The 23,526-nt window shown below is 38.0% G+C and overlaps 1 protein-coding gene across 1 annotated transcript; it reads left to right on the forward strand.

Moving 5' to 3' along the window:
• The first annotated feature begins 10,594 nt into the window (after positions 1-10,594).
• Positions 10,595-22,542, forward strand: LOC145774259 (choline/ethanolamine transporter flvcr2a-like). Its single transcript, XM_082585454.1, has 11 exons — positions 10,595-10,862; positions 12,657-12,888; positions 13,489-13,584; positions 14,270-14,417; positions 15,070-15,207; positions 17,815-17,882; positions 18,699-18,802; positions 19,341-19,451; positions 20,740-20,845; positions 21,249-21,360; positions 21,935-22,542. The coding sequence occupies exons 1-11, from the start codon at positions 10,642-10,644 to the stop codon at positions 22,006-22,008; spliced, it is 1,410 nt and encodes a 469-aa protein (XP_082441580.1). The 5' UTR covers positions 10,595-10,641; the 3' UTR covers positions 22,009-22,542.
• The last annotated feature ends 984 nt before the right edge of the window (positions 22,543-23,526 follow it).

Consider the following 23,526-nt stretch of genomic DNA (forward strand, 5'->3'; position numbering starts at 1 on the left):
ATATGGTTAGTTATTATTAGTTATTAATAACTATATTATGGGTTCCTGCATGTTTTACTTGCGGCAATTCTGTTACCACTTCTCACCGACTTAGTTATCTCTTTATAGTAGTTAGTTATCTTATGGTAGTTATTTATTAGTTAGTTAAATTATTGGTTATTACTTATTATATTTTATTTAAATTTTAATTCATTAATTAATACTTTATCAATTAAGCTTTATTATTTTATTATTAGGCTACTGGTAGTTGGTTATTTAAAGTAGTATTTGTAGTTATCTAGTTGTCTTTTTGTAGTTTTTTTGATCGGTTTCTCATCTGGCCGTGGAAGAGAAACTTTGATATAAAATCTTATTTAATTTGAAGAAATTATTTAATTTCAACGAGTTTGGCTAACATTGTCTCAAACAGTAAAATCCGTCATTTTTACATTGATACATTGATTTTACGTCTGCAGACGTTGAATAAATGTGAAAATGACGGGTTTTGCTGTCCGTTGTGTAGGCTACAAGAAATATAAATCACATCGAGTTTTGTATTTCTGCTCAATCTGGGTTTCTGATGAGCAAACCTCATTTGAAGTGCACAATTTTTTGTTGACTTTTTGTTTCGTGGAAACTGAAAAGGAAAATTAAACATTGCTTACATTAAAATAATAAAGAGACAAGCCCTTTGTTCAACCACTCTGTTTACTTTAGACTTTAGAGTTTTATGCAGGGCAAGATGAATCCGTTCTGGAAAAATTCATACCTGAGGTGTCCGTTAACTTTATAAAGTAGTAAAATAATCCTGCACGTAACGGACGTTGAATCAATGTAATTATCATCTGGGATCGCAATTATGTTAATCAGAAATATACAAAAAACATTTAGGGCTTTTAATTTCTGCACATCTTTGTTGTAGAACAACGACAATGGAAGCGACGATTTGAAATTGAAAACTAAATGACTGCTTGATAAAACGACAGAAACCCAGACGCAAAAGCGAGGAACTGGAGCGTTGGCAGCTTTAGAAAATTGTTTTGTTTGTGATGGCAAGAAATAAAAAAGAGAAAAGAAAATCCTTAAAATCGTAAACAAAAGCTAAAGTTTGACAAATTGTGTTGTTTGTCCGATGGCTGTTGCTCACCTCTATGACGTGTTAATAGTGCATCGCAGTGTGACAGGCATGCATCATGATGATAGAAGTGCAGCTTCTCACACTGTCACGTGACAACAAAACACAGGATGCCAACGCGTCTTGCAATTACGGCTTCAAAGCCAATTTGAGATAAATTACACTTTTGAAATAAAAAGGTTTGAACTGTTTGAAATTTACAGAGTTAAGCAAAGCAATTGTGACGACAGAATGCCAAGAAGATAATCTCCACCCTTAAAAATTGTTCTATGTCAAAGTTGTCAGGTTAAAAATTAGGGTAAATATCGGTAAATATAAAATAATTTACTCTTAGAAAGTTGAGCTTAACCCAGCCATTGGTCATCTTTGTCATGTTTCCATCTTGAAGAAAAAACAACGTAAGGTACATTCCCCAATATGAGATAATTTAAAACTATCACAAGATGCGGCAAGTGATGACGTGCAATCATTCTGACGTGTTGTCAATGAGGTAACATTTAACAGTTACGTCTAATATGACAGAACACAGGACTATGTTATTGTTGATGTAATAGAATCAAACATGAAAAATTAAATTTGATTTAATTAATTAAACTACCATTCAACGTTTTATAGGTAGAGAAATCTGGAATTGCATGCGGGAAGTGATTTTCTGATGTCTCTGGATTTATTAATATTCAATTGAACACTGAGAATATGTCCTTATAATGTTTGTAATGTATTGCATTGAGTTTAAATTTAACCGTTGTTATTGCGTTCATAAACGTAGTTGCACTGATGAGAATTTAATATTCGAAAACGCGTTCTGCAACACTGTTTTTTGCACTCTGCAATGCTTGATGCAGATTTATCTGTAGATTTCCATCACGCATTGAAGCGGTGATCTGATAATGAAATTTTCTACGGTTTAAGAAAAAGTTTTCTCTACTTATAAAACGTTGAATGGTAGTTTAATTAATTATTTCTTAAAGTTTCTTGGTTTCACATTACCTAAATTTGATTTCGAAACAAAAACATCGCATCGCGTTTGGAAATTAGAAAAAAGAACTTTTAAATTTTATAAAGCAACCAGAAACTTAAAATGAGAGCAGAGAGGAAGAGCGCCCAGTATGAGTCACAAAGAATCAAATTCTACATGGACCACTGCGTAGCGACTGACCACAGGGTAAAACAATTTGAATGGGCCAGTCCGAAGTTGAAAACAGTTTATTTGTTAGAGCAGGAAATGAAACGCCGTCGCTCTGATTCGCATTATGACACTTTTCATTAATAAATCAACATTTATATGACAAGCTCTTCTTTTTTATCACTTTTAACTTTGCATTGCATTGCTGTCTAAAAGCAAAGTGGTAACATGTTTGGTTGTAACGACTAAAACATACAGATCCAAAAAGCAGAGAATAACGTTCAGCAAACGGTTGAAGCTTTCGCCGTACCCTGACACCATCAACGTTTAGATTGCAAACATCCATCTCCCACATTCCGACACCAAATTGTACAGTTTGTGTTTCTGCTCTCAAGCGTCTTGTTCTACTAGACTAACTAGAGTAACTAGATGGATACAAATTTTTACCTGTCGATTTTTACTGCCGTAATTTGGTTTCTAAAAAAGAAAAATAGGCTATAATTTTAGTAGGGAGATAATTTTTGAATACCATAGACAGATAATTGATAGCAACTTGATGGGATTGAATGGCATAATACAAAAACAATACATAAAATAAACGATAACTACATAAATTCAAACATTTCACGAATATTTGATGTTTTTGTTTAGATGATTTAAGTTATTTTCCTGACGAGAGCAGATAGTTTTGCCGAAAACGTTCGAATTTATGTAGTTATCTTTTTATTTGATGCATTGTTTTTGTATTATGCAATTCAATCCTATCAAGTTGCTATCAATTATCTCTTTATGGTATTTAAAGAAGAAAATATTAGAGAATCTTAAGCGGAGCTCGGAAACACCGTGAATCTGGGGTGGTAAAAGGATAAACTCTCGGCCCCAGAAGTTTAAATCATCATCATCGGCGTATGAGCAGATCTTTCCAGGCTAGATTGAAGGGCAGGAAATCATCGGCCACTCAGCAGTCTCGTCGTCCAGGACCCTCAGACCATGCGCACCGTGTGGAGGCCGGTGGGTTAGGCAGTGGTGGATGACATGTTCTGCGGTATGTTCAATGGCACCACACTCGCCTTCTGATGACGGAGCCAGGCCCCACTTGTGCATGTCCGAATGAAAGCGGCCGGAAGAAATAGAATAACCTTATTGACTTCTTTAAAGTAGTGACCTGTCAGCTGCAATCTTCGTCTTTTGACTTTCTCAATGAGAAGCGGCAGGTCATTGTAAAGGTTTTTTTTTTGTAAAGTACTGCTTCCAGTCAATGCTGAGTTCTTAGAGGTCTGGTGTAGTGGCTGCTGTTGAAGCGACTCCAGGTCGACCCTTTCAGCTGTTGCTTGAACGAATTATATTTTTAGTTTTTACTTTTTGTATGATTTCCATATCGAATTTAATTTATTAGTTGCTACCCAAGCCTTTGCTATTCAAGACTTTGTAGCATTCTATGTGGAATGAATCCAAGCAACCAAGCATTTTAAATTACGACTTCTGATTTTTAAAAGAACTTTTATGCTCATGTTTCTTTTTGTTTACGATAAAAAAATTGCTGTATAAAAACATACCGCGAAAATTTTTTTTTTGCGAAACACAATTTCAAAGGAGTAATTTTAGAGTCACTGCAAATTGAACTTCTAATTGTTATTTTATTTTTTTGCATATACTGTCTGTAAATATAAGCAGTGCTATTGCAGATGTAGTTGGGAGGCTATTCCTAATGAGCACACAACGGTGTGTTGAAAATGTTTGAAAGTTTTTTTTATTTGTTTATTTATAAATGCTGAAATGTTTGGGTGTTCATCAAGAATACGTTCATCTGATGAATGCGAAAGTGAAGGCAGAAACAGACGAGTTGTTTTATTGCTTCACTGATGTTTCGCGCATCAAGACAATGCGCATTTTCAGAGAGAATAACATAAAAAATAAAATTTAAGGAGTTGTCTACTGTACTTGGTGCACTGCGGTTACAAGCCAGAGAAAAAATAACAATAAAACTTTCTCATTTCAAATAGTAACTAAAAACTAAACGATATGCGAATGGTAACTTTCTACCTTGGACAACATAAAACGAAATTAAAGTAACTTGCGTTCTTCTGGTGACTATGGGCTACAAGGTTACCCCATGATGTTAAGGATGATACCTAGCTTTTATTGCCGACGTTTCGTCAGTCAGCCTAGCTTTTATTGCCGACGTTTCGTCAGTCAGCACGGTAAAAGCTAGGTATCAATCATCTTTAACACAAGGAGGTAACCTAGTAGTCCATACACCAGAATGATTATAGGTGAATTGTTCGTAAACAGTGCAAACATTGAATTGCAAACACATTTGAATTGCAAACATTGGAGGACGGCGCCCTTGACGACGATCTGGGCGCCCAACCCAAGTGTCTTCAAAGTAGTCAATTACTGGCTGAGCAACATCTGGTAATACATTCCCATCGTTTTTCTCCAAATGCACTGGCACAAATGGAAGAACCAGCCACGGTGAGTTGAAAGTGGGTACTCTCTGCTTACTGCATTGACCATGGCCATCTCAAAGTCAGTCATGATTGTCTCTGGAACAGCAACAGCAGGTAACAACTCCATGAATGTATGTCCATCTCCTTTTGTCCCCCAGCAGGGCATACACCAGAGGCACTGAAGTGTTTTCCGTCAGTCCGTGTATTGTGTAAAGCTGTCCAAACAGTGAAGGCACTGTCTTGAAGGTGCCGTCAGCATACCAGTGCTTTGAACGGGCAAGGAGCTGCAGATTTCTTTCAGTGGCACAATTATGTGTTTAAGCACAATTAGCACATCTCTAGCATATAGGCTACCCTAATTGATTGTTCGTAAACAATTGTAACTGTTTTTTTAAAAAAAAGCTGTAGCCTAACTTTTATGAACATTTGTTTACGAACAATTAGTATTACGGTCAATTGCATGCCCGAAGAATTGCTTTACGAAGAATTGCTTACGAACAATTGTTTTACGAAGAATTGCTTACGAACAATTGTTTTACGAAGAATTGCTTACGAACAATTGTTTTACGAAGAATTGCTTACGAACAATTGTTTTACGAAGAATTGCTTACGAACAATTGTTTTACGAAGAATTGCTTACGAACAATTGTTTTACGAAGAATTGCTTACGAACAATTGTTTTACGAAAAACTGTTTACGAAGAAAACGTCGGACACCCACCAGAATAACGCAAGTCATTTTAATTTATCAATTTTTTTAATAAAACAAAAACATAAAAATTTTAACATTAAGCATAAGGCAGAAGCAGTTGAGGCAAATAAAATACCGAAGACGAAATTGAATTTCGTAATTGTTCTTGTTTCATCTGTACATTTAATAAAAATCTGTCATCCCCATTGGTGTTAGGCTACTATGTGGTACATGTCAATGGTGGAATAAACTGAACTATCTACGAAAGTTCAATCATTTTTAAAGAATGATCGAGAGAAATTGACTTGGATGGAAGCTGTAAACATTGTTCGAGAGAAATGGACGCAAATAAATCCCATGGTAAATCCCCAACATTGAAGAAAACAAAATACTTGTTAGGCTACAATCAACTGGGGTATTGTTATAAATTGAGATGAATTTTCCAATCTATTCTTTCCTTACTAACGTCGATAACAAACCAATGCATCACAATTAACTGTAGAGGAACTGACAAAGGAGAAGATAGGAAGGAAGAGTGTTGCCATCATGAATTTTAGACTTTCGCTTCATCATCATCATTATGTTCCTTCCACGTAAGGGTCGGATACTATCACTTACATCAGCTAATCTTAAGCATAAGGCAACTTTGGAATTACACTCTTGTTTTATTTAGTGATAGATATTGTACAATTTGGGTAGTGAGGTAGCTATGATAGATATTGTGGCCATTGATTTCTTGCTAAGCTGTAAACAGCCAAACGAGCCTGTTTTGCAAGTTTTTCAACAGACGTTGGCCCTGACATTATCACATGAACCTTCCGTTTAGTCTTCTACCTCGCTGTTACATTGCGATGACTTTTAGGCTAGTTAGTAACAGGTAGAGGGATCCTGCGACTTAACAGTTCTATTGTTGTTTTAGTACGTAGGCCTACATTGCTGTGGTTGAAACATTTTTGAAAAGAATGAAACCCTTGAATGATAAAACCCCAACTTTGGCCCCCCTTCCCCCGCAAACTCATCCAACCGCGAGCTGTGAAAATCTTGTTCTCTTGACGTCATAATTAAGATGCTTATGTTGACTGGGATTGTGCAAGGCAAACGAACAAAAGGACGACAAAAAATGAAATATTTTGACAATATTAAGCAAATTACGGAATAAAAAGCATGCCGGAAGCACTAATAAAAACAAAAGACAGAATAAAATGGAGGCAGTTCATATGGGAGGTCACAGCTGATCAAACATGACCAATCCGTTGAAGAGGAAAAAGTTACGAACCCGAGCACCTTGTTTTGCGCCTTTGTATGATTTAAATTATAAGTAGGGCCATTTTTATTTTGATCTAACAAAATTTTTTTTTGACTTCATTTGTATCAAATTTTGATTTTATTTTGACCTAACGAAATTGCTTATTTGTAGAGGCCACAGTTCTTCCTTGAATTGATACCAGTTACCCAAACATAATATTTTTTCGATTTTAGACCCAAACGTAATATTTTGTTGAAAAGTCAAGTTGTTTTATGGATTATAAAAAGTGCGTCGTGTTTTTTGGCGATAGGAAAATCTCGACAAATCTGTCTAACTTTTGCTGAAGACGATTTAGCTTGCTTAGGCATTTTTGTAACTTGTTACAGAATGTAAGTAGAATATTCCTAAAATCCAAACTGTAGATCTTCGAAAAGACCACGTTTGTGAAGAGGGAATGTTTTATAAAAATTATTTAAATACGTAACAATGAATAAACAATGGACAATTTGCGATAAAAGTTACTGCTGATCTAAGTGGGCATTGTGACATATTTCCTGCTTTTATGGGTTAATATGGTTTAATTGTGTCGCAGTTCCTGATTTACGATGCTTCCACGAGGATTTTGACAAAAATTGCTTTCAAGAAACACAAAAAGTTTGTCAAAAGCCATAACTTGACAAATTTTGACTTTATTTTGACCTATAAACTTCTTAAAAACAGACCCCTAGGTGCTGAAAACAACTTTATTCTTTCATTCGTGCATAAACGAGATCCTTAAAATATTTTGACTTCATTGACTTTTGATGGCTCTAGTTCCGCCCAAACAACATGAACTTATTTCACCCAAACAGCAATTCGGTATTTTTTTACACTTTATTTTCTTTTTTGCCTGCAGACGTTGAATCAACATAAAAACGAACTTGTTTGCTGGCTGTGTGACATTCCTGTCTGCAGTACGTCCAGTTGTCCACTTCTGGTTGTTTCGAACAGGAATTGCTGTAATATCAACGTTGGTTAAATGTCTGACGATGGTGGAATGATGCATTACGTTTTTGTTGATATAATCATTAATCAAGTTGTCTCCCATCACAAAGCAACGCCTTCTGAAGATTGATCGTTTGTGTAGGTCAGTGAGCAAATACGTGTTTCTACATTGCTTCTACGTTTGCAGTCGTTGAATCCATGTAAAAAAACAGATTTTATTATTTGAGTAGATTTGGCCACTACGTGCATGATTGGAAGGCCTACACATGTGCAATGTTGCATCAAAAATTTCATTGGAAGCGTTTTCCAATTTAATTGTCACGACATAATTTCCCATGGAGATAGAATTCATGTTGCACAGCTTGAGACAATTACTTTAGAAACAATGCAATTCTAGATTTTCGATGTACATTCACGTTTAGAGTTCCAGTGTTTGTTTTTATTTCGTTTCATCGCTTTCACGTGTAAATCATCAGCTTATCTGACAAGCAAGGGAGTATACCAATAAGTCTACAATGTGGAATATTTTGGAATTGTACATTTTGGAATTATATGAAGATTTTATGGCAATGAAGTTCAGACCTGTCCGAAGTGAGACTTTGTTGAAATTTAACGTTAACTTGTGACGTAACAAAAGCTTCCCCTTTGCATCTTTTTAACATCTTTAGACTCTAGAATGATGTAAAAAGATTGCTATTGCTAGCTACTGAAGCCTGAAGAATTGTTATTCACTGGAAAAGATTGATTTCCAAAAACGTTCAAAAAAATAATTTTTATTTTGTATTTATGTTAAAAAATATAGTAATCTTTAAGATTTCACCAAGTCTGAAAATTATTCACTGCCTTCCAGTTGGCCTTAAATGACTCATAGGAGAATTGAGCGTGTCAGTAAAAGATTCTTCTTCTTCACCATCGGAAACTCACAGCAAAGTAGACTCACAGCAACGTCTGGAAAATTGTGTCCGACAGGCGTCAGACTTGACTCCACTTGTTGGCTTCTCATCTGACAGGTTCCAGCTTGAAGCGAGGGCTGACACTTTGCGTACAGCAGCTTTAGTCCTTTACTCTTCAGCAGAGTAGGCCTACTGTGTACCTGTTTGGTGCCGCAGTGCTACTGCCACAACATCGACACTGCCATCAACAGCGCCCTGTGCATAGTGACCGGATGGTCATCTCCCAATTCTTGTTGGCATCCAACTTCCTGAGATTCGTCTCCAAGAAGTCACTCTGTCCATCGATTGAAGGCTTTGAAACTAAACTATTTCTACTCTACAATCCACCCACTCCCTCTTCGTCGTGTGAACCTCTGGGGTCGAGGGTCTGTTTTTTACAATCTTAAATTCACGCTGTTCCCAGACAATATCGTCCCCAGAAGGTCAAACAGTGAAAAACTGATCGTCGTTGTCGTCGTGTGAGCCCTCTAGGGCCGAGGGCCCGAGGGTTTATTGTTTTACCCCTCACGATGTTTCTGGACTACACTAAAAGGTTACTGGAAGGCAAGCATTTTTTGTTTCATTATCAAAATATACAGATCTTCCACGTCCATTTGGTGGCTTGAAGAAAAACTGATTATGAGATGGATTTCGTTACATGAAATAATAAAGCGAGCAAAAAGATCTTTTAGTTAGTTGCTTGTTTGCATTTTAGTTAGAATTCAAGTTTTTAAAATTTATTCTTGTTGTAAATATTCATATAAAAAATCTGTTAAATTAATGATTCCATTTAAACAAGATTAACCTAAAACTTTCAATGCATATTTTTATATTCTTTACCACTTGAGTAATTACAGTAACTGGGTCAAAATTTGCCGAGAAATACAGGTTAGCTTCTTACAGCTTGAGGGCAAAGATGTGTTTCTTGCATTTACTTTCAAAACCTGACTTGTTTTTGCTAAAGCAACGTTTCAAACGGATTAGCCAATCAAGAACACCTTTTGTGCAGTCCGATAGGTTTTATAAGGTAACAGTCCAGCTGGGCAATGTCAAAACAATGCAAGGGCGGCAACTTCTGATAGCGGTAACTGGCCAATCAGGTGTCAAGCTTTACCATGTGATGTGTAAAAAAAGAAAGGAGAGTCGCGCGCGTTCACAAAACAGGTTTGTTCGCTCCCTTTCTATTGCAGACGCTCAGTGGTGCCACGGCTGGTGTTTTAGCACAAGATCTTGTGTTTTTACTTTTGATCTTGTATTCTTGTGCTTTCAGATCGATTTTTTGGCTAAATCTTGTGTTTTTTGATCAAAGTCAAATTAATCCTTCCTACCATGGTTGAAGTTTGGTAGAGAATTAAGGACTGGAACTAAAAGGTTTTGGCAACTAGGTTTCTGGTACCGTACTTAGGCATATTCACCAGTTTTACTCATTGAGTAATCAAGCCTGACAAGATTAGTTAAAAACTTGATCTGAAGAGAGTACGGTACATATGTGCTCGTCGTTAGACTCAGAGGTTGTGTTGTTCGATACTAGATAACAAGAGCAGCGTAAAGAGTACATCAGCATCAAATAATGATTATTCACCAAGTCCCAAAACGAAAAAGTGGTATAAACAGCCTTTTAATCGTCAATGGTTGAATGATCCTGATTTTAAAAGTTCGATACAAGAAGACAAAACTGATGATATGTACGGTAGCTTTTTGTGATATTAAATTAAAGACCACAAATCAAAAAAGAACAGTGATTAGTAAGCATCTTCTCTAGACTCTTAGAAACTGTTGATTTTAGAGTCATGTTTTTCTTCAAATTAGCGCAAAATGGGTCGCAAAGGTTCAATTTTGCAATCTTGTGCTTTTGTATCTAAATCTTGTGCTTTTTTTTTCTTAAATCTTGTGCTTTTTCCGAATTTGCGGTGGCAGCATTGCAGACGCTATTTGGAGGGTCGGGAGCGCATCGACTTGATTCCAATCGCGGTTCACAATGATGAAAGTGGACTTAAATTTCTTAGTGGACTTAAATTTCTTTTGAAATGACAATTGTACTTTCAGGTTAAATATTTACTCGCACCAGGATGGGTTATAGATTAAGGTAGCAAACAACGATGTTAGATCTAAGCACATCCGAAGAGAACGCTGAAAGTTCCAGTCAATCCTTCGGTAACGATGAAATTAAGATACATACTGGGTATTCATCGATGAAGAATAATGCAGAAACCAAACTCTACAAAAGGAGATGGGCCATTTTGATTATCTTCTCACTATATTCCGCATGCAATGCTTTCCAATGGATTGAATATGGAATCATAAACGATGCAGTATCACAGTAAGATTGATAGCAATTTTTAATGCATGCTCATGGTCTCAATGCATATACTTTTATGCATATTGGGGTTCTACCGTTGCTCAAAATATTCTTTCTGCACAATGTACGGGCAACAAACTTTTTAAGAGTAGACGCAAGATAATTTGAATGCGCTGCACTTTACAATTTGTGTTTGAATGCATTTAAATCACTTTTAGCTATAACTTTGATTTTAAAGAAGCAAGAAGTTTGCAAAACCAATTCCACCTTTACATATTGTATCTACGCAATTAACATGGCTCAGTGACTGCAAGGGACCATCGCTTATTCAACGGGTAGTCTACCTTGTATAAACGTTATAAACACATTTGCATTGGGCCCGCAAAAGGGGGTCTTACTTTTGCGCATTCCACTGCTCTGAAGTATTTACAGAACCTTAGGAGCCAGGTGCAGATCTATGGGGGGCCCAGGGGGCCCGCCCCCCCCCCCCCCGAAATTTTGTGAGAAATTGTTGAATGGTTTGATATGCTTCTAAACAGCTGATATTAGTCCCACAGCGGACTTAACTTATTCCGGGGTGGGGAGGGGGAAATTATTTTTTGTTATTGGTTGAAATTATCCATCGATTATACATTTTAATAGCAACATTTGTTGGAGCTGGCTCAGCTGAAACCAACGCTGAGCCAAATGACGTCAGTTGAAACAATCTGAAACCTGAATTGTTTTGTAGTTTTTAGTCTTCATCATAATTTCAATCAATTACCATAGTCTATACGTCTGCAAACATACAAATATCCAGTTGGTCATGAACACTGCATACAGGGTTTTGGACCAGATTTCAAGTTTACTTTGCATGCTTAGCAATTTTCATTCCAGCAAAATTTATTGATGAACATGGCTGTTTTAATGTCTATTTTATAGCATATCGTATATGTCGTAGTATCATTGTTCACAGTGGCGTAGCCAGGGGGGGGGGGGGGTTTACAAATCCCCTTTGGCACGCGTGTGATGTCACGATATTGAGAATGATGCTTTCAGTCTCTATGTCTCTAAAATAAAGTTTGCCTAATTTTAAGCGAAATTGCATTAAAAGAGCGAGTTTTGCCAATACCAAACATTCAAATATCTCAGCCAGAAATTAGCAACAAGAAAATAGGCTATGGAGACTTATTAGCTTTATTACCGAAAAAATGCCGAAGAAAACATGATCTTATCCTTTTGCTATGCCACCGGACAGCACTATTTTACAGGAATATTTATACCCATATTTTTGTTGAAAATGCTCTCAGAATGCACCAAATTCAAAGCAATTTTTCAAAATTTTCTGGGGGAGGCCTCTCAGACCCCCCGCCGCTGGGTGTCGCCTTTGGCAAACACGCCGTCGGGCTTCGCCCGCCGGCCATCAAAAACCCCCAAAAGCCACTGATTCATCTGTTTTATCTTTTTCTTTCTTTTTAATTCATTTTCAAATTTTCTGCCCCCCCCCCCCCAAGAAAAACTCTTAGATCCGCGCCTGTTAGGAGCGAAGTTCTTGCACAAACAACTGACGTCATAATAAGATGCGATAACAACGATTGACTCTGATTGACGGTTTTGAATTTTCAAGGAGTGATTCTTGAACGTGTTTTTGTTTTGAAACTAAATAAAGCAAAAGATTGAAAGTTGAGGATAGAAGAGAGATTAGGTTTCCATTCCCCCACCGCCGCATTAATCAAGCAAAATTTTCAGAAAATGTTTTAAATGATTTTTTGATTAAAACATTCAAAGTGTAAATTTTGTAATTAATTTTTTTGTGATTGTTTTCTATTGATGCAGCTTCTATGACGTCGACAGTACCACGGTGAACTGGTTGTCAGTGGTGTACATGGTGGCCTACATCCCTCTCATTGTGCCTGTCACTTGGTTCCTTGACAAAAAGGGGTTTCGGGCAACCGCCATTACTGGTGTGACCCTCAATGCTATTGGGGCCTTGATAAAGATCCCCTCCGCTCAACCCCATTTGTTTTGGGTCACTATGATGGGACAGGTCATATGTGCCATTGCTCAGGTAAAAAACGTCGATATTATTGATAATAATAATAATAACAATATTTGTTAATATTATTTTAATTAACGTGTTAATGATATTAACAATATTTATTGATAATAATAATTACAACAAAGTTAAGGTGCATTTTATATAACACTGTTGTATGTTTACTGCCTGCACAAGCATGCGTAGTTGAAAGAGCTCTACAACACAAGCACTTTCAATAACAAGCAAGAATTCAACTAGAAACCAATTGAAACCATTATTCTATTAGCCAGCAAATCAACATTTTTACATTGATTCGACATCTGCAAACGTTGAATAATGGATTTGTTGGTTGGTTGAAAGAAATCTTGGTGGTAAAAGAACTAGTACTACACTCGAAAGGACACCGGTTCGACACCGCTCCAGAACACCCAGCTGTGTCTTTGGCAGGACACAGGAATGCCTGAGCTAAAGGAGGACACGAATGTTGGCCTCCTTGCCTTCCCGTCCATTTAATCTAATTTTTCAACTACCGGCAGTAAGTCTGGATATGACAAAAAATCAAGTACTGAAAGGAGAACAGATAAATCACCTGCTGTGACAGAGTCTCTTAATTACATGTTGCTCGTGCAGGTTTTCATCTTGGGCATGCCTGCTAAGATTGCCGCCACGTGGTTTGGATCCAAGGAAGTGTCCACAGCATGTGCGTTTGCAGTGTTTGGAAACCAGGTAATCCCTGTCACTTCTAACGATAATTCATTCAGATTCAGCGCGTTCCTTTCTCCAATCGCCTGTACATTTCACTGTGGACACTCTGCGGCTCTTTATCGAAACAACAGAACGATTAAAGAGTGATGTCACTTTTTAAAGTTGTTTTGATAACACAATTACTGTTTGTACCTTTGATATTTGCACAAACGAATTTGAATGGATTTCCAAACTCAATTAAAAAGACAAAGACTCAGTTAATAATTATGTTGTTGAGTGAACATACTCGCAAACAAGCCATGTGTTTTAATGGCTACCTTCGAAGTAAGTAGCGAAGTTTCACGCATGTACTGTATTTTGACGTCATAGGATTGTGATAATCAAGAAGCGGTTGCAGAGCAAATAGATTTGCAATGTTTTCCTCGTCGCTTTAACAGAATTTGCGTGACATTTCGTCCAATATCGAATCAAGGGCTTTGTTCCTTCAGCCTAATTTCCATTTGTTTTAAGTATTTGTTGGCTACGATAGTTTTTTCAAGATTTATTTAATAAACGCAAACGCAGATTTCGTCTGATATCATCCACTGTATGTACAAATGTCCCATCAAAAACATTTTGTTATATTGCATGAGCTGTGACTGGTTAAAGTTTTAGGTGGAAGTGTAAAGTTGAATTAATTTTATCTTCTTCATTTGTGTTCTCTCAGCTTGGGATCGCTGTCGGATTCCTCATCCCTCCCTACGTCATAAAAGGCGTCGAGAGAAATGACGTCAAGGAAATGTCGAATCGTCTCCTTTTCATGTTCATTGGGGTCGCTGTGGTCGCCACATTGCTGACTGTCTTGGTCATTCTAGGTGAGAACAATTGAAGTTGAAGCTTTAAAACAATTTTATTTATAACGAAACAATGCTCTTCTGGTGACGATGTTTCAACGCTGCTGGTAAAAAAATTTATTGATTTGATCTTTATCCTCGGACTGACAAAGCTTGACAGGTTATTCCTGGTAGTTTCACATACTTGTAGAGGCTCTTGACGCAGGACCGGTTACCGAGATTGACCGAGTGAAGTTTTCGATTGTTAAAGTCTTGTTGCCAGGGAATTATTTCATCTACTAGGTGCCGTTGAATGTAGAGCAGTACTGAAATGCGTTGCTCAAGTGCACACACCAAGAGTCGAACCAGTGCCTCGTGATCTTGAGCGTAACCACTCAGCTAAACTACCCTATATATGATCTATTTATTATAGTCTTTATATGTGTCTAGCGGTTTGGGGCTTTCGGACCAGGCCGGCCCTGATTCAATTTGCAAACTTTGTGGATATCCGCGTTTAATAGGCCGGTTTGGCTTAACGAATTATTTTTAAAATTGTATTCATCAAAAAGTCAATCGGATGCATTTTGAACTTTAAACAAATGTTCTGGTTTAGGCTTACATTGTGATTATCGATTTATAGTTTATTTGGAGTTGTTTAAATTAATAAAAACTCTTCAAATCTGGTTTATTTTAGTTGTTCGTAAGAAACCAGTGAAGCCTCCGAGCCAAGCTCAAGCTCTTCAACTTAATTCCCACTCGCAAGAACCATACTGGAATTCAATTAAGAAACTAGTTTTCTCTGTTCCGTCTGTTCTACTCATTCTTTCATACGGTAAGTGCTGGTTGAGTTGGTGTTAGCTTTAGATCAGGGGTGTCCAATTCAAACACGCTGCCATTCCAATTTTCATCTTATAACTTATTCCGTGCCGACGTTTGGTAATTGTTATTTATCGTTTTTTTTCTAATATTGAAAAAGTGTTCGTTTTTTTACAAAGAAATAAAACATTTATTTCATCATATTAATCATTCACAACGACCAAAACTGCTTCTTTGTAAACGTTTTTGTTTACAACCAAACTAGAAAGATCGGTCGTCAACTGCGTAGTGGCAATACGCGTCTCTGTGTCTGACTATCCGTTGATAAGCTGGCTGCGTAATTTAGATTTGTTCAGTTTCATGACAGAGAATCCCTGATCGCAATGATATGACGTGGTTCCAAGTAGCCTAAATCAGAAACGAGCATTCTCCTATAGAGCTGGATAGGTATCTTTCTCAAACCGAGAGTAAAAATGAACTATCGTTGTTCCTGATATACGTATTTTGTACGTGGTTTGGCAGAGCTCAGTTGAACCATGCCTAGTCTTGAATAACACAATTGACTGTGTAACAAACCTTACGTTTTGGCATATGAACTTTCGCTAAACTAGAGCTCGAGTGCCATTTTTAAACACTCGGCGTGCCATCTTTGGCACGCGTGCCACGTGTTGGACCTGGTTGGACACCCTTGCTTTAGATAGACATTTTAGTAGCATAAGAGTGAACATACTTAAAATTTTATTAGTGCAGCCCGCCACGGCTCTTCTTAGTGCCAAAGTGGCCCGCATGCAAAAAAAGGTTGGTGACCCCTGCTTTAGATAGACTGCTTAATCATTGTAACCAAGGAGATAATTCATTCTATCATAAAGAACATATTTTCTATTGTATACTTTTATCGTAACATGGCGCATTAAAATACATACTAGGCTCAGTCCATAGGTGCCGACTTTTATTTTTGCATGGGGTGGCGGATAGCACAATATGGCAACCTAAAAACTTTCAAACTGCATGTTTTGGTTTGATTTTTACTAAGCGTGTTCCTGGCCTACGGCGTGTTTCGTAGATGCAATTGTCTTTTCACACCAGATTTGTAGCTCGATAATTTACAAAGCAACTTTAAAACAAAGCACAGGACAGGAGGTATGTCGTGAATTTTATTGTTACGTTGCTGCTCTGACACTTAACATTTGGCAAAGGTATTTTTGTGAACAGCAGCTCTGTCAATCCAACTGTTAATCAACTGGTCAAGACTCAGTAGCGTAGCCAGGAATTTTGAAAGGGGGGGGTTTTGACCACCCAGCGGCGGGGGGTCTGGGGGGCCTCCCCCAGAAAATTTTGAAAAATTACTTTGAATTTGGTGCATTCTGAGAGCATTTTCAACAAAAATGTGGGTACGAATATTCCTGTAAAATGGTGCTGTCCGGTAGCATAGCAAAAGGATAAGATCATGTTTTCTTCGGCATTTTTCGGAAATAAAGTTAAGTCTCTGTGTTTTCTTGTTGCTAATTCCTGGCTGAGATGTTTGAATGTTTGGTATTGGCAAAACTCGCTCTTTTAATGCAATTTTGTTTAAAATTAGGCAATTTTTTTTAGACTGAAAGCATCATTCTCAATATCGTGATGTCACACGCGTGCTAAAGGGGGGGGGGGTTGTAACCCCCAAAACCCCCCCCTTGGCTACGCCACTGGGTCAAGTTGTAAACGTGAAGCTTCAGCTTGATAAATATTTTAAATTAGGACGTGGTTCAATCGATGTTGCGTCATGGTAGATCCCAAGTAGGTTTTTATGCGCCTGAGTGCACTAAACGATCGCTCCGCCTCGCAGGTGGTGGAAGGCAACGATAAGTGTATTTTCAAAACTTTCCTTTTAAAAGTATAGCTTTCCTCGAATAAAATCATGCAAACGTGTAAATTTGCAGAACGTTAAAACTGCTACTTTACTAAGTGCACTTTTTAAATAAAACTCAAAAAGTTTCGAAAATTGCATTTTTTTAATGAAATTTGAAAATAGATATTCATTTAGGGGGTGGAGCTGTCAATTATCGATATAATTTTATTTCCAAGTATTTTATAGCTGTCTTAACTTACAGCGATATTATGAGCAGTTTAAACTTTTTCAAAAAAGATTTTTGAGGGAGGCAATGGAAAGATTGTATTTTATTGATTAATAAATCCCATTGTAAACCTAACAAATGTAACAATGACTTATGACAAGTAATAAATAAAACGATCGCAACAACAAGAAAAAACCTCGTAGCCACGTGTTGCGCAATCTTCACGTAGCTTGCTTGATGTTACGCGAGTATCATGCTTGTGACAAAAACAATCATTTTCTTCGCAATACTGTATTGGTTCACCTCTTGCTTGAAGCGAAAACCAATAATCAAAAAAAGATTTAAACGTCCGTTCAAATTACATTTATTTGCAGTATGAAATGTAACCTAAACGGGGTGGCCACGCCACCCCGCCACAGCAGTTACGGGGTGGCGTGGCCACCCCGTAACTCCATAAGTCGGCGCCAGTGCCTCACTACCTTCCTGTTGGTGATCTTTTCATTCACAACAGTCTTTCGTCGCTTCACACCATTGTTTGCATTGCTATTTTACTGACGAACTTTGTTCAGGGATTAACACAGGTTCGTTCTACGCGTTTGGGACGTTACTGAGCGAAGAAATCCAATCGAGCTTCAAAGTTAGTAATAAATTATCTTCTTTTCGCTTTATTCCCACTTCAAGTGTGATTGCCGGTCCAGATTCCTCCACATTACTTTGTCATCAGTATGATCTTTTTTCGCTTAGATTGTTTCAAAGATCTTCTGCTACACAATCTCTCTATTTTCTTTTCGGCGTTTCTCGCTTTCGTTTACCAACTTCCAATCGTCTCATTCTTCTTCTCTCCTTACAATGTGTCCCAACCAACTGAGACGTGTCTCTCTCACCTCATCTTTCAGTTCTCGAACTTGCATTTCTTTTTTGATATTTTTGTTTCTTATTTGGTTCTGCTTTATCAACCCCAGAGACCATCGACCCATTTTCACTTAAAAACCACGTGCGTCTTCTCTTCCTGTGTCTTCCTGTGTCTCCGTCGCATCCCATACAACATTGCTGGTCTTATCATCGTTTTATAGAGTTTTTCCTTCAGCTTTTCTGACACCTTTCGGTCACACATGACTCCTATTATTTTCTGCCATGCTCCCCATCCTACCTGGTATCTCTTTGTCGTCTCTGTCGCTCGTCCAGTTCTCGTGGACTGTCGAACAAAGGTATTTGAACTATTTTGCTTATTTCACTACCTCTTTCTGTAATTGTATTTTTATCTCATTTTCTTCATCATTATCTTCTGTTAACAGTTGGAGTGATGAACTAAATACATCATAATTAGCAGCGTATTAACAGTGGTTGGCAATCAAGTATCATAATAATAAAATGGTGATCATTGTTATCTTTGTTACCATTGTTACCGTCGTCAATGACGTAATGCAATGAATTATCAATATGACTGTTATAGGATTCTTCAACGGCAGCTGGACAAATTGGTCTGACAACTATCGTTGCTGGGATTGTGGGTTCAATACTCTGCGGAGTATGGTTGGATAAGACACGACTATACAAGTAAGAGATAAAATTTAAAAGACAAAAGGTTACCTTATCTTACTACTTCATACAGTGTACTATCCACCAAATGTTTCAAAATCTCTACCGGTCTCGGACGATGAGGTATAAGACAAACTACTCTCCAGCCACCTCTCAGTGCAGTTCGGGAAACATGATAATTTATATGGCAAAAGGACAAAACCTCTTCCTCAAAGGCTCAAAGTGTATACTTTACACAACGCATAACGGAATAGGTGTAGTTTGAAGAGGTTTTATCATTAATTAATTAAACTACCATTTAACGTTTTATAGACAGAGAAAACTTTTTCTCGAACCGTAGAAAATTTCATTGTCAGACGCATTGAAGCGGTGATCTGACAATGAAATTTTCTACGGTTCGAGAAGAAGTTTTCTCTGCCTATAAAACGTTGAATGGTAGTTTAATTAATTATTTCTAAAAGTTCCTTGGTTTCATATTATCTGAATTTAGCATTAAGCTGACAACTTTAATAACGAAGCACTATTTGTTTTTACAAACATTTTTTAAACTTTTCAGGAAAACCACAGTTGGGATTTACTTTGCCACCTTGCTGTTCATGGGAACCTTCTCTGCGACACTCGGGCTAGGCCATCTGTGGGTTGTTTACGTCACAAGTGGATTATTGGGGTGAGTGGCCTACCTCGTATCTTCATTGCAAACTTAACAATCGATTGACAATCACAATAGACAACAATTTTGGTGCGAATTGTGTTGAACAATAAATTTATTTTGAGGTATTGTGAACGCATTGTGACACAAAACAATTCAGCAAAGACATCAGCAAACAATCAGCAAGCACACAATATGACTCGATCACATAGATAACCCACACATACTGGTGTCGTTATAATGTTATTGTACTAACAGCTTGAGAAGTAAAATGACTCGCGTTCTTTTGGTAATATAGGATACCATCTGGTGTAAAGAACAATAAAAAGTTTTTATTTCCAACGTTTCGCCAATCAGCACGATTGGCTTTATCAAGAGAGCTGAAATAGATAAACAGCAGGCTCCATGTCAGAGATGTTCATAAAATGAGGATCCAGATCTTGATCCTGCAGGATCATTGAGAATTCGATTTTGCCTCTGCATGAGATGAAGTGAGGTTTAGTTTTGGTGTGCGCTGTGTAGTAAGAACCCGAGTTCCAAATCACATTGACATGTCATTTAAAATTCATTTTTTGGAAGGACTTAGGACTGTGTTGTAGGGTTACCAGATAACACAAATGTTCACAGAATCATTGAAAAGTGACAGGATCAGGATCATTGAAGTTTTCAAAACTATCAGGCCAGGACTTGTACTCGTCGCATCAGGCCTGAGTTAGGATCTTGGAAAAGGTAGATGTGGACATATCTGCTACTTGTTCAGCAGCAAATGGCACAACACAAAAACATACTGACGGAATGAATAAAGTAGCAAGAACCAGAGTTAAAAAACGCAAGAAGATTACCCCTCAATTTAATTGATAACGCAGTGATGCCTAAAAACAGTAGGCTACTTTCCATTTATCGATCTCTTTATGGCTCTCTTCATCCCACGCGGTAGGATGGTATAGCGGATAAAGCGCTCGCTTCCCAATTATGCAACCCTGGTTTGATTTCCGGCTTGAGCTGGTTGTTGAAAAACACCGCTCACCTCTACCCAGGGTGTAATAAATTGGGTGGGCGTAATTGCTGAAGGAAAGGTGGCCGAGAAAAAGAAATTGGCCACCCTACTCTCGTTATTGCCGAAAGATTTTTATAATGAGAACCTCATCTTCCCATCCCCAGATGCTTGGATCAAGCATGGGACTCATCTTATGGGTCAACGTTGAAATAGCTTGAAAAGCAATTACTTCTGGTGAGCTTTTTGAAGGCTTGCTGAGTAAAAACTTAAATGTTTCTAAACATTTGTTGTTTCATCACAATGCTGCAGATTCACTATGACTGGGTACCTGGCAGTGGGGTTCGAATTTGCGGCAGAGATTACCTTCCCAGTGTCCGAGGGGACGTCTTCTGGTTTGCTCAACGCCTCTGCCCAGGTAGGTTGCTATGAAAACGTCTCACGTTTGTCTTTAAGATTATTGTAGAAGAACGTTTGTAACGAAACCGAATCATTTTTTTTTTTTTAAATCCACCGTCCTATTGAACATGATCTGGATTTTTTAATGATAATTTTTTAATTAATTAATAAGGCACTTTCGTTACCGTACCAAAATAAAGAGATGGTCATTTAGTTTATTTGCAGTTTATTAAATTTTCGTCACTGAGTTTACAGAACGGTTGGTTGAAATTGTTGCTACTGAACACTTGTGTGACATTGTTGATACTTCTTCATCGTGTGTCACACGGCCGTAGCCCAGAGCATCACGCAAGCTCTTGCTTTATCTGCTTTTGATACTGACCATTTGTGTGACGTTGTTGCCACTGAACATTTGTGTCCAGGTGTTTGGAATCGTCTTCACTCTGGTGATGGGGCGTCTTCTTGCTTCTGCGTCGGTCCTGGCTGCAAATTCCTTCATCTGTGCTGCTTTAGCCGTTGGCTTTGTGTTGACAGGTATGATCTTTGTGTGAAAACCATCAGGTGGAGGGTCGAAGGGAAATCTCACCTGAATGTGGTCCGCCTTCATTCAGGATCATGAGGGAAATGGTTACGTGAAGGTGGAAAATTGACTTCCTTGTCTCCCGTTCCCGTAATCTAAATCTTCAAAGTTTAACAGCAGCCGTCTTCAAATAGACATACCTCGATGGTGACGATCACATAACATCCGGGAACGCATATAATCTGACTGTTCATTTTGGAATGTAATCTCGATCGCAAACGCACTCAGTGACCACGGGTTTTGAACCCGGGTGAACCAGGCTTAGCTGAATGATGGGAAACATCGCTTACCTCTACCCAGGGTGTGATATATTGTCTGAGGGTAGTTGCTCAATAAGAACAAGCGGGGTAGACAAAGGAATTGACCATAAAGCTCTAAGCGCTCGGTTCCATGCTTTTTGTACAATGAGAAACTAAGTCTCGTGATGTGCTCTATTAGGTAATAATTGTCGACGAAGTTGTTTTTTGTTTGAGTAATTGCATCTCGCAGCAGAGACACTTTAAAATCATTAGTGCATTTGTTTTCCAGTCTCCATCAAATCCAAATTGAAGAGGCAATTGGCGAACAGGCGCTCGACCGATTGTGGCGACAACCAAGCATGACGTATCCGCTGTGCATTGATGATGTGCAAGGATTGAACAATGGTTACAGAGATTGGCAGACCCACAAAAAGTTAATGTGTCTGATCATTCATGAATCAGAGATGGATGTTTAAAATGCCTCTACCTCATGGTTATTTCACATCAGGTCTTGTCCTAAAGGTGTCGGCTACCCTACTCTCTTTCAACTTTGAACTTCAAACAAAGCAATATGCAAGTAATTGTGTCAAATATCTTGATGAAACCAGCATTGCTGTACTGTGACTTCATGCATAGAAAGAAACATGACTTTTTGTGATATTTCAAATGAAAGATGATGCTTCTTGCTTGGCTGGGAACTGTACCTGGATCCTCAACACGATTACTACACTGAAGATTGATCCCTTGAATAGCTTGGTTTAGCTCCCAAACTACTGAAAGACTTTCAGTAAAATTGTTTCATAACCATGAAAAGTTATGCAATTAATTTATGATTTCGTTGACAAGCTTGTGTGGCGTGGATATCGTGAAAGTTTCAAAACAAGATTATAGACTTTGACGCTCATGGTTTTGTGGCTTTTATTTGTGTCTTTGTATTAGGGCTTAGGCTATATGGTCTACTTCACGTAATTCAACGTAGCACCAGGAGAAATACCAAACTAAGCAACCAAAATTTTTTCCACAAGCAATCAAGAATTAAAAAGAATGTTTCATATTGATTGATTTAGTCATTAATACTCGGAATGGGAAAGCTTCTTGCAGAGCTTAATCCTGGCAGTTTCGCATACTTGTAGAGGCTATGTACCACTAACGCAGGGCCGGTTACCGAGATTGACAGAGTGAGGTTTCCGATTGCAATATCATGAAGCTCATAATGTAACACCCGTTACTCCTGCAACCATCTTGTTGCTTTCAATTGTGGTATTCAAGCTTCTGCTTCATATGTTCTTTATTCGATTCCAGGTCGGGTCAGTGACTTCAAATCAATGGCCACTCTTCGTTTTTTTTTTTTGACTAAAGCAGTGAGAAAGTAGAGCTGCAACTTTCCAAACATTACTTTGTTGGATCAATATCAGTTTGTGCAAGAGGTTTGCATCAGCAGGCTACAGTATCTAATAGCTTTGATGAGGGTACAGAACCGGAACCCGAGATGATTTTACAGATCTAAAAACTTTTTAAGCAGTTCAAGAACTTGACTGACGACTTCTGGTTTTAAGAAAAAAACTTCTATCCTTGACAATTGTAATACTAGTACCGGTAGCGTTTTTTATTTGAGGCTTTGGGTAGTATTAGTACCAAGCCCAAACTTCCATTTCAAAAGCCCTGATTGTACCGGAGCAGCGCAAGGCTGTACCACCCGTGCCGTTGGTACAATTTGCACGTTTGCGCTCGGTGGTTGAAGACTTAGGACAGCACGGCAAGGAAGCCAATATTCATGTTCACCTGCAGGCATGCGATTAAGTATATTGCCAAAGACACAGTCGCATGCTCTTGACCGGTGTCGAACCGGCGCCTTTGCAAATATCAGACCAGAGATTTGCA

Source organism: Aplidium turbinatum, chromosome 7 (assembly GCF_918807975.1).
Source record: "Aplidium turbinatum chromosome 7, kaAplTurb1.1, whole genome shotgun sequence".
In the NCBI taxonomy this organism is placed as follows: domain Eukaryota; kingdom Metazoa; phylum Chordata; class Ascidiacea; order Aplousobranchia; family Polyclinidae; genus Aplidium; species Aplidium turbinatum.

Bases quoted from the DNA above. Each gene is read 5' to 3' on its own strand.
- LOC145774259 (XM_082585454.1), top strand. From the start codon at position 10,642: ATGTTAGATCTAAGCACATCCGAAGAGAACGCTGAAAGTTCCAGTCAA. The intron at 15,208-17,814 runs GTAAGTGCTGGT...AACTTTGTTCAG, and splicing joins TCTACTCATTCTTTCATACG to GGATTAACACAGGTTCGTTC. The intron at 19,452-20,739 runs GTGAGTGGCCTA...ACAATGCTGCAG, and splicing joins GTCACAAGTGGATTATTGGG to ATTCACTATGACTGGGTACC.